Source organism: Phyllostomus discolor, chromosome 7 (genome assembly GCF_004126475.2).
Source record: "Phyllostomus discolor isolate MPI-MPIP mPhyDis1 chromosome 7, mPhyDis1.pri.v3, whole genome shotgun sequence".
NCBI lineage: Eukaryota > Metazoa > Chordata > Mammalia > Chiroptera > Phyllostomidae > Phyllostomus > Phyllostomus discolor.
In genome coordinates this window covers 24,766,940-24,779,353 of record NC_040909.2, presented here as the reverse complement: position 1 = coordinate 24,779,353, position 12,414 = coordinate 24,766,940, and the positions used below count along the sequence as shown (strand labels likewise).

The 12,414-nt window shown below is 37.7% G+C and overlaps 1 protein-coding gene across 1 annotated transcript in view; it reads left to right on the top strand.

Annotated features, from left to right (window-relative positions):
• Positions 1-12,414, top strand: part of KCNH8 (potassium voltage-gated channel subfamily H member 8) — a 279,545-nt gene that overhangs the window by 111,401 nt on the left and 155,730 nt on the right. Inside the window, 1 exon segment of the mRNA XM_028518251.2 lies at positions 12,018-12,149. Within this exon segment, the coding sequence (XP_028374052.1) occupies positions 12,018-12,149 (132 nt within the window).

Genomic DNA, 12,414 nt, shown 5'->3' with positions numbered 1-12,414 from the left:
CCAGGCTATCACCAGAGAACTAAAGGCACTCAGTGTTCTAAGCAGGGAAGTCACATGATGACTATTCCCTTTTACAAAGATCATTTTTGCTGGTGGTCCACATTAAGTGCTAATGGTCACTCAGACAAGTGCTGCTCGGAGGGTGCTCTGAAGACTAGTTGTATTGGTATCACTTGGAACTTGTAAGGAATGTCTCACGCAGACCTACAGAACCAGATCTGGAGGCGGGGCCTCGCCGCAATCTGTGCCCTCCCGAGACCTTCAGGGGATTTGGATGCACACGCAGTTTGAGAATCCCTGGCTTAGTCCAGGATGTGGCCAATAAAGATGGAAGAGAGTGAATGGATTTAAAACAGATTTTAGAGGTTTAGCCACTGGCATGGACAGGATTTGATCTCTGAAGTTGGGGGGTGGGAAGGAATGATGTGCCAGAAATGACTCTAAAATGTGCATCTGGCTTTTTATACTTTGTTGAATGTATATGTTTTGATATGAGAGGGGAGAGAAATCTGGGGCATGGATTTTGTTTTTTGTGTGTTTGTTTCTTTTAATACTTACAAATCCACAAGCACTGATGATAGAACCCAAGATGCATCATTGTCAAAAATGACATCAAGTGACAAAATATCTTATGGCGTGGTATTACCAATTCGCAATATAACCAGACTATACCTTGAAAGCTGATTTAATCTGATAAGAAGAGCTATTTTCTTGAAGCCTATACTTTCCCAGAATTCCTCAATTTTGAGTCCACTAAATTCTCTTTTGAAACATCCTGTTCTGGTTTTTTTTTTTTAAGGCACTGTTTCAGAAATACTGGAGGAGTCAAACAACAAAAGAAATCTTGTTAACAATGCTCCTAAAAAGAGATATTAAAAGGGAAAGCATTAAACCCAGAATGTATTTTGAGGTTTAAAAAAATTGCCTTTTGCCTAAGGTAGTTTCATTATATATAATATTTAGAATGGTTTTGAAAACTATCTGCTCATCTACATGCATGAAGAGATTGCCAGACTAGTAAGTGTGGAGCATTTTTTAGCTGCTTGGTGTGTTGGCCTGCTGCCTGTAGGCTCTGAGCAGTTTCCATTTCACTCCTGTAGGCTCCTGATTTGCATGTATTTTGCTTTGTAATGCCACTCAGAGAGTTCCTAGTCAGTGCCATAATCTCCAAAGTAGCTTCTGGTTATGAAATTAGAGGAAAAGCTTTGTCAATGATCCCTCTCAACTGGTTTTTCAGGTAAAAGACAATTAAATCTATTCTCATAGCCAAAGGAGAAAAGAAATGATGACACTTTACTTAAGAAATGAAGGTTATCTGGATAATCTTTTAGAATGTACACCACTAAGCCATTCATAGTCTAGGTTCTACCTAAAGAAAGACTTTAGCTGGTTCTTGCACCAACAAATAGCACTTCTTCCTAGTACTGTGGTAGTAAAGAACCTGGGCAAAACTCCCAAGGACTCAAGAATGAACGGCTAGCGTACAGTAGTCGGTAAGCCTCTGCAGGAAGGCAAAGGTGGACGGTGGACCAACGCCTGTTTCTGTAAAGGACGTTTTCCTGGAAAACAGCTGTGCTCCTTTGTTCCTGTATTATCTGTTACTATTTTAGCACTCTAATGGCAGAGTGAAGTAGGCGATACAGAGATTATATGAACTACAAAGTTAAAAATAGTATCTAGCCCTTTACAAAGTGATGTTTCCTGACCTCTGAAGATGAACCTATCAAATCTGTTAGGTAGAATAACAAATTAGAGCCCACGTAGTTAGAAGAATTCTGAATTGTCATGTTTTAATTACATGTATAGATTCCAAATGTCTTTTTTTTTTTGGAGGAAAATGCCTATAATTGTATAGAAGCTAGTGAGAAAATATTATGCATGAATTTATTTTTCACTGGCGATGTCTGCCTTGGGGCAGGCTTGTCGTGCTAATACCTCACCTGAGCATGGTGGGTACAGCAGTGCTTACCCAGGTGCTAGGGTTTGGCCTCAAGTTTCTGGAGAGATACCAGCTGCAGTTTAGAGCAGAAGCAGTGAGTCGAGGAAGCGTCTAACTGTTTTGTCTCACATGCCTGCCAACTTGTGACTCAGGGCAATCTGGCACAGTGTTCATGAGTCTTCGCTGAGAGTTTGCACAATGGAAGAAATATGCAGTATGTTTGTTGTCTGCATGTTCTTGGAAAGTGCTAACTTGACGCCCAAAACTGCAACCTTCTATTTATACACTAGAGAATTGTCATGAGATCCTTAACTGTATCTGCTTAATTCCTTTTTCCTTGTTTTCAAATGCTCATCTCAAAACATAGGCTCTCTCGTAGGACATATTTTCCATTCTTTTTTTATCTTCTTTGCCCAATGTTTTAAACACAGGTTCTAATGTGAACCTAATTGCTTAAAAAGGATTTGATCAATGCTGGATTTGTTACAAATCCTGGCTTAATTAATCAATAATATATACAAACACTACCATTTTTCCTTTAAAGATATCAAAACTAGATTATTCACTTATATGATATTTTTTCCTTTGGTGATTTTTATTTAATGTTTGGAGAAATGCACTGTGTCTTAGCACAAACCCCATAAAGTTGAGAGTCATATGATTTAAGGTCTAGTTTCAACTCTTCCAATAATTAACATTTTGACCTTGGACAGTTGACTTAACCACTCTGAACTGAGGATTTTCAACTTTACAACACAGAGTTCCATCTCATAATCTTTAAGATCTTCTTGACCTGGCTGGCGTAGCTCAGTGGATTGAGCACAGTCTGTGAACCAAAGCATCGCAGGTTCAATCCCCAGTCAGGGCACATGCCTGGGTTGCAGGCCACAGCACCCAGCAACCGCACATTGATGTTTCTCTCTCTCTCTCTCTTTCTCCCTCCCTTCCCTCTCTAGAAATGAATAAATAAAATCTTAAAAAAAAGATCTTCAACTCCAGAAATTTAAGATAACTTTGTGTACTACAACTTGATATTAGAATAGATGAGCAAAGAAATATTAAATAATTCATCATTTTCCAGAGTGATATTTTCTTAATTAAAAAAATATGAAATGTTTTATACATAGACAGAAGAAAACAATTTTCATAATACATACTCTCTCCCCATACTACCATCTGGCTTTAACAAATATCAATAGTGAGCCATAGTTGTGTCTGGTTGCTTTTTATGGTTAAAAAAGTTAAAGCACATGGAAGCAAAACCCTTACTTTATATAACTAGTCAAAAGGTATAAGTACTTTTATATATATCGACCTCTTCAAAGCTCTTAATCACAAGAAGTGACCACATATCCAGTATGCAGATGTGATACAGAGAGATGTAAAACTTGTATCTGAGGATACTCAGCAAGAAAGTGGGAGAATCCAGGACTCTTCCACATGCAATGTCATCTATGTTCTGTGTTCTTTACATTACATCTTGACTATCTTTTCTGAATATATCATTTTGTAACTAAGATGTTTTTATAAGCAACATACATTGATCCTAGTTAACTTAGACAAAAATAATCATTTATTGAAAACATGTTGTTATTTATGGAATCAAAGAAAGTAATGAGCAGTTAGCCCTTGTAAAGGCAGGGAGCAGTAGTGTTCTGTAAAGCCTAAGTAGCAGGAATAACTGGAAAGATTTTTCTGGCCCTCATTGTTGAATGAATCTGCTTCCTCTTTGTTTGATCTTGGGTTCCTCTGTTCAAGGTTGAAATTACCAGAGGCAAAAGCCTGATTGGTCCAGTGTGGACCATTTTTTCATCCCTCCTGTGAGGACTAGTCATGCACAGAAGAGGTTTGATTCCCAATGGAATATGAATGTGCAGGGACAAGAGGAAGGGGCAAGATGCCATTCTGTCAAAAATCCAAGATGTCTATTTTGTTAATACAGCAACCATGAGAATGTGCCTCTTGTATCTCTGATTGCAGGGGACTAATTGGCTGACAGCCTCAGCCGCTGTAGCCTGAAACACATCACAGCACAGAGGCCAAACTTTCCATGGGCTGCTCCCAGCCAATGACCGAGTGAGCAGGGGTGCTAAGACAGTTCTATTCCTGGGAGATGCAGAGCTGCTCTAATGGTCGACTTGGCTGGATGACTCCCTGATGGCTACAGTGAACTATCATTAGAATTACACTGCAGACTAAGACACTGCTATTCAGTTTTCCTGCCTTTCTTCTCTTCTTTGCTTGACTTCAGATCTGCATCATGCTCTTTTCACTGCTAGTTCTAAAACAATGTTAGCTAAAACACTGTTAGCAATAACACACAAATATTAAGTAGCATTTTCATGAATAAGTCCTTAATAATAGCATGCTACCATCCTATACCCTTTTCCCACATCCTATATCCCCTTATCCTGCTCTACATTTTCTTTTTGCTGTACCATTTAAAACCCTCTAATAAACTATATAATTATTTATAATTTATTGTTTTTTTCTCCTGAGTAGAATATAAGTTCTCTTAGGACACAAGACAGAGTTCTATTCTGTTTTATTTACTGATGTATCCAAACACTTAAAAGTTTCTGGCCATAATATGCACTCAGTAAATAGTTGTTGTATAAATGAATAACTATACCCAATTGCTTACAATGTAATCTCCAAATATTTTGGGGAGGTCCTAAACTAAATCCAGAGTCCCCAAACCTCTTAACCATTCTGAGGTCATGTAGGTATTGTGTTTATTGGCACCAAAAATCATTTTCATTGCCCTGCAAAAACCATAGATTCCTCCAATGGAAGCTTTGTGCAATTATAGAGGGTTAATTTTATCCTCAAATTCTCATTTAAAGCAAGTTCTTTTTCACCAAACAAACAACTGCATGTTTGAAGAAATCTTAAATTGCTTTTCTTAAAGTCAAGTATCAAGGGAGTAAGTCTATTTCAGTGCTTTGTTGCCAGAAAGAAGTGGCTTACAAGTAGCAATCATGAAGCTAAGCCTGTTGGATCAGGTATTTTTCTGCTAACAGCTGTCCCTTGCATTAGGTCTTCTTTCCCCAAGATGATCATTGAAAAGAGAGAGCCATGGTTCAGAGTTGATTAGGACTCAGTTCTCTTTGTTGTTTCCAGTCTTAGAAAAAATAAGTTCGGAGGATGTTGCCATGTGTTCTACCTAGAGCCGGGTTCGCCTTTTCTGAAGCTTCCTATGAAATGGAGAAGCAGAAACATATTGAGAGGAGGGGTCAGACAAAGGTTTTGTGAATGATGTCAGAATATGGTAATGCATTCATTAACAGTGAGTCTTAGAGCGAAGTAAGCCTGAACCATTGCTGGAGGCTAAAATAGCAAAACTGAAGCTGTCCTACTTTGGGAACATGATGAGAAGTCAGGGTCTTTAGGAAAACACAATAATGCTGGGGAAAAAATAGAAGACAGTGAGGAAAGACGAAAACCAAACATGAGATAGATGGGCTCTATAAAAGAAGATGTAGGCATGAGTCTCTGCAAACTGAGCACAATTGCTAAGAACAAGACATTGAAGGCATCACTCCTTCATGGAATCGCCAGGAGTTGGGGTCAACTCAACAGTCAGTGACATACACATACATCGACAACTAGGTAACCATAGTTAGCAACTTCCATTATGAAGCTTGTATAAGTGCATTCTCGTTGTTTTAGCTAATAGCAGCACAAACGGTGGTTTTGTGGTCTCATTGTCTCACTGGCTACTCAAGCAAATTAAGAACAAGTGCCAGGTGTACCTTAATTAAGGATGCATTCCAGTCTGACACCAAAGTAGCTGAATCTTATTTCAAAAAGAAGTTCTACTCTTATTATAGGGTTGAGAGTGAAATTTGTTGATTATCGAAAGGTTTTACTTCACTTTCTTCTTTTATAATGTGACATTTTTAAAACTACGTGTGTCATTATGTCCTATAGCATGGGTAGAAAGGGAAATTAAATGGAAGTGAAACTCAATTCCTCAAACATTGTTCATAGAATAGGACCGTTCCTAGAATATATAGTAAAGAAAAATTGGAATATCAAAGGCTTATCTTAAACCTTGGTCTTTGATGCTTAGCTCCATGACCCTGAAGACAACATTATCCATCTCAATTTTCAGATTTGTAAAGTATGATTCAGTTTGGTAAACTGAATCAGGTTACCAGGTTGATCAGTGAGGAGTTTAGATATGATCCATAAAAAGTATGTGGCCAAGTGTCTAGTACATAACAGAAGGTTAATAAATGACAGCTATTACTAAACCCTTGCTGTGTGCGGAATATTGTCAGGACTGCTTTAAACCTATATTTCGCATCAGATTGTACCCAAATGCCCTGGCTCCTCCTCAAAACCTATCCCAGCCGAATTTGTGTTTAAACCATATAGAAAGTCCTCTCAATTGTAAGTAAGAATTACCTGTGTTTATCATCAGGAGCACTTTGATTTTCTTAAAGGAAGTAATAGCTCTGCTGGTCAATAATACAGTAAACAATTTGTTGAACAAGGATGTTGGAACTATTGACCAAGCCCATCTTGGGGATATTCTTTGGATCTCAAGTTCCTAAGCTTCTCTTCCACGTAATTATTAGAGATTTCTGGAAAGTGGCTATACATACTCCTGGGAGAGGAACAAAGTATTTTATTTAAGGACAAAGGGAATTTGGAGCAAAATGGAAAGAAGAAAAAAAATCAAAACTTGACACCTTCAAATTAGTTCAGCATCATTTGATTCACCCTTCTTTCTTTTTTTTCTCCCTCCCTTCCTCCCTTCCTTCCTTTTTTCCTTTCCTTTTCCCATCTCTTCTTTGAATATTCTCACTTAACATGGAACTTTTCTCAAATTTTGAAATGGAACACCTGCAATATTAGAACTGAAGTAATCATGGGGAATACATAAATTGATTGACCCAGAAACATGACTTCATCACTCATACTGCCCAGTCTTGCACCCCTTACCCTTCTTATTCTAAATCTTGAGAGCTGACATAATCTCCACTATATGTTTCCTCATGCTTATTCTGGAAAAACTGAAGGAAAGATCTGAAGAAGAAAAAAACATAGAAATGATAATTCCATAATCTGCCACCATTAATATGCTGTATGTATTTTGCCAATTTTTTTCTATACTGAAGCAAATTTAAAATACATTGTTTATGAGTTCTTTGTTATTCATTAAACATTGAAATGAAAAGTGTTTGTAGCCACTGCCCAGCTCAGGGAAGTCTCCATCTGTTTTAATTCATCTCTCACCAACCTCACTCTGCCCTTTACTACTACACAAAGCGTCAGGGCCCCAGTGCCCTTCACTTTGGTCCACTAGTGTCCTGGAGTGTTTGGGGAAGGGGTGTCCACTCAAAGTGAACTGAATGGGGACTGAGCAGACTTAAAATTTATATGGGCTGCACTGTAGATGGATGGTCCTTGGAAGAGGTGTTCTCTGAAGATAAGTTGAACCCTTTACCTGCTATTTCACCAAAGAATCATTGCTTTCATCCTTAGTATAGTACGAATACTAAAGAGAGCTGGTGATGCTGCTGTAGGGGCTTGTCTGCTCTGGGTACTCCAAGGGAACTCCCCTGTCCTTTTTTGTATGACACTTTCTTTAAGTTCATTCCTCACGTTAGCCATCCCACTCTTGTTTTCCTTTCTAGTCTCTTGAAATTAATAGAAGTTTGTAATGTTATGTGAATGCTTTCAGCAAACAGTGAAAAGTCACTGGGTGTTTTTCTTCAGGACCATATATTTTCACAGCTTATCGGAAACAGCATGGGAGACAGACTAGAAACAGAGAACACTTGAAGTGTGGGCAAGAGATGATTAAGGCCCAAAGAGTGCACTAGCCAATGTGATAAAGTGCTCTGTGCTGACTCAGTAGCCCTCCTATCGCTGCTTTACTCTTGCTGCTACAGATGGAAGTGTCCCGGAATTCAGCTCCTATTAGCAGTGGCCTTATTCACGTACCTGTGGTCATTTTCCCACCCCACCCCAATACATATCCCCTGGACTGATGTTTGAAAACTGCCAAGCTTGTCACTACATCATAAGTAAGTAGCACTGCAACAATGGTTGTTGAAAACAAGACTCATTGGATTTAATGTGAAATGTGAGGAGCACCTGAAAATATGTAGTTCTCATGAGACTGATGACGATGACATCTAGCATATTGTAATATTGTTGTCATAATTGCGAAAACTAAGACCACATATATTTATCATTAAAAACCTAGCTAAAATCCTGCTTGATACAAGAACTAGGAGGACATGCGTCCATGTCCCATTTTGTGTGACGCCGAGAAATGCAACTTGTAACAACTCATTATGAGAGCATAGTCATTCAAGAGAAGGAAAACACTCACAACTCAGTTTTCTTTATATTGGCACCTCCTTGTGTTAGATTATTAAACCATGAACTGTTGCTGGAAACCTTATCATTAGTTTTCACATTGCCAAATATAATCTTTGTGGCATATATGGAATACATATAAATCTTTTTTCACTTGTAAATATTAGCAAGTCAAATTTTCCTGTGTCCTTGTTTCCCAGTGAAGAAAAAGAAAGCACCAAAATGGAGACATGGAACATTCCACCAGATTTAAGCTCTGTATAATTATTTAGGCAATCCTGAAAATACATTTTACCATATAGGGTATAAACCCTGTTTTCTCCACATGAATTGTACTTATCCAGGGAAATTAAAGGTGTTATTAACTTAAATCCTGGGAGAGCCTCGTCTGTTTTAGCACTCACCAACCCACATGGTAATTACTGGCTGCGCTATACATACAAAAGGAGTTAAAATTGACACAAGATTTCTGCCCTCTAACCCTGCTTTTAAGAATCCTCCACATCTCAGAATCTGAGGGTGGGGGATTTGCCCCCTCCCACTTCACTCCGATAGAGACTTACTGTGCCAGGCCTGGACTGCTGCTAACTAAAAGGCATTGCATGACCATCACTGTGCCCTTGGGTGAAAAGGAAGAAGCTGACCCTGGGGAATAGGCTTGAATTATTACCATCATGGAAGGTTGAAGATTTTATCAGAGAGTTAGCGCAGAGGGCCTGGTGGAGAGATTTAGGGGAGCAGGGAAGGATAAGCAAGCAAACTTTGTGAAAGGTATTGCTTTGAACCTGATTGGTAGCATTTGGCATTGTTCCTCTTTCTGGAAAAGGAAGCAAGTGTCATATGCTTTGCTTTCTAACATTAGAGGTATCACAACCATATTTGTAAGGGAGATGGTGTGCATATGGTTGAAGGAGCAGTTGAAAGAAGAAGGGAAGAAGGGAAGGTGAAGGAGGGAGGGACGGAGGGAGGAAATAGATCTATATGTCCTGTACTTTGTTTTCCTAATGCATTTTTTCATTTGTCACATATGCAACTGGAAGGTAGACATCAGCCTAGTTCATGCCAAATCATTATAAAACTTGAATATAGGGGCACCCACATTAATGAAGTCTTACTGAATTTAGAAAAAGTCAAAGAACCCATCTCATTCTGTCTTAAAAGACAGATCTCAAAGTGACCTTTCAGCTCTCCCAGAACATGATGTGAAATGACTAGTGTGCATCATGGGCTGGTTAGAGAATGCTGTAGTGTTGGCAGCTATTTCCTGGCTTTCACCTCATTTTATGCTTTGCTTCTCTCTAAAATACATTGGTACACCCATGCAAAGGCTCTGTGGAGACAATAATGATCCTGGTTTGAGTGTATAGATAAAATGGCTTTTCAGGAAAATTAATAACCTCTATTCTGACTTGGATGATGCTCTTACAAGGTAATTGACAGAGAGCTGCTTTTAAAATGTGAACTAAAATATCAGATTCATACCATTTTCCATGTCCCCACTATTACTGACTCTAGGGTCTGATTGATAGCTTGGTCCAATGGTTCTTTTTGTTCCTACCATAGCTACAGAATTAGTGAAGAGGGCTTTCAACTTGAAGTAGTAGCCATAGAAAAAATTTGAAGTAAGAGCCATCCTAGGATGATGGAGGTAGCAGTGTTTTGCCAAAAGTATGGCTCACTTATGAGGTTTCTCCATTAGTCATAGACAATAGAATAGATTTACTGACTCACTTTTTTAGAATATTATATCCAGCATGGATCAAAGGATGTAAGAATATTATGATTGAGAGAATCAGGTTCCAGAGAACTTATTTGACTTCCCTACGGTCACATGGCTAATTAACATTGGAGTGGAGGTTGGGTCTGAGGTCTCATGGAGTCTGGTGATGAAGTACTAAAATGGGATTGCTGTGGCACAGATATTAATGAACATGAATGGAAGAAAACTGTAAGCGTGAGACAAAAAATCAAAGAGGAAACCATGGTTCTAAAACTTTTAGGAGGATCTAGGGGACGGGCACATACTCCATGCTTTATGTACTAAACATCATAACACATCATATACACATTTATTGCATATGAATTCATCCCCACTTTGAAAAATACAACAGCAGCAGCTATAAAAGTATTATTTTTATGTCAGATGGTTCCTAAATATAAATCAAGTGGTTCATCTGGTGTTCAACTAAAGAAAAATAATGACAGATCCCGAGGCTGGGTGGACATATCAGCTGTGTTGGAAATCGTGAGATACAGTAAAACATCGAGACTATTTCTGAGTCTGTTATTTCTGTCTTACATCTAACTTTGAGATCAACTCCCAAGTATGATAGAAATTTACAGTATTAAAGTTTTTCCTATCTAAAGAAAAATAAAGGAAAATTATATGTGAATGGATTAATAGTTTACTTTTAATCAACAACTTCATAATTTTCCAATATTTCTTCCCAAGAATGCTTTTTAGTATAAAATCTAGTGTGAATTTGTGTGTATTTTTAAGTATGTATTTTAAAATACCAGGGTGTGCAAAGGTATGTTTACAGCTGTGAGTACATGAAACACAGAGTTTATTCTTTTTGAGTTAATAAAGCTATTGTGGTAATCATAAACTACATATCTTTTTCCATACAAACAAACCATAAACTTACTTTTGCCCACCCATGTATACAAAAACATTTCAAAACATAAGTCTTAGGCTTAAACTTGAGCCTGTTAATGATATTTCTGATGGTTCTTTTGCTAGAAAAATAGAATTGAACTTTATTGCTTTTTAAAATGTGTTCTTGAAATAAAACACACATAATGAAAAATACCCATAGTCAAAGTTGAGAGTTGGTTAGTTCTCAAAAACTGACCACCTCTGTAAACAACATGAAGATCATAGAAAAAAAGTAAGGTGACCAGCATCCCAGAACCCCTGATCTGTGTCCTCTTCTAACCACAGTATCCCAAAGCTAACTACTTTACCTGACTTCTGACTCATAGATTAGTTTTCCCTGTCTTCATGCTTAATGCAAATGTATTTACACTGCATTCCACTCATTTGCATCTGGCTACTTTTGCTCAACAAATTGTTATCGATATTCATCCCATTCATTGTCAGTTCTTGTACATTGCTCATTCACATTCACATGGTCGTATAACATTGTATTATGAGAATATGTCTTAATACTTTGGAGCAGGTTTTAAAGTATATGTATTAATTTGCTACCAGCCAGCAATGTAGGAGAGTTTACGTGAGTACACATTTGACCTCAAACTTGGTATTTTCCATCTTTTTAATTTTAGCCTTTCTGGTGAGCAATCATTTTTTTAAATTGACTAAATAAACCCCTGTTGAACTGGTACCAAACAAAGGTCTTTATTTGTGAACTAGTATGTGGTGGGGGTGGGAAGGGGCAAAGCTTCATGAAGTGAAATTCTTCATCATCAACAGCCAGTTCAAAGAAGAAATACAATTTGAATGACATAAGCAAAAATGTCTCAGCACAGACAAGTGTTTTTGTTTAAAATACTGCCTGATTTTCAGAGATAGCTTTTCATTTGGGAATGAAGAGCTATGCACATGGGTTAAATATTGATGGAATCTGAAAACTGACATTTTTAAGATTTTTGGGGGGGAGTTGTGGGATAGGAGAAAACAGTAAGGACTTTATTAAATGTACCACTGATTTCTGAGATTTTTATAGGATAAAAAACACAAGGCAGTGGTTGATTTGTATTGTTACTATTGTTGCAGGGTCTCCATTTTGGTGCCTGTTGGACATTGTTCCCATAAAGAACGAGAAAGGAGATGTGGTACTTTTTCTGGCATCCTTCAAAGATATAACAGATACAAAAGTGAAGATCACTCCAGAAGATAAAAAAGAAGGTTTGTACTGTTTTCAGAAAACATTGACAGATGGAATAACATTTTGAAGTTGTTTACTCAAATGCTCTGAAAAAATTGTTTTGTATTAAACAGCAACTGATAAATATTCATAACTCCAGGCAGTCAGTATTTGATACCTATTCCAAAATATCAGGGATACACATGAATTTGCATTCTCTTCCTTGTACTAAAGATTCAATTGACAGGAACCAGAAGTTCATATCCCTATGCAAATAGGTTGATGATAGGAAAACAATTTATTGAA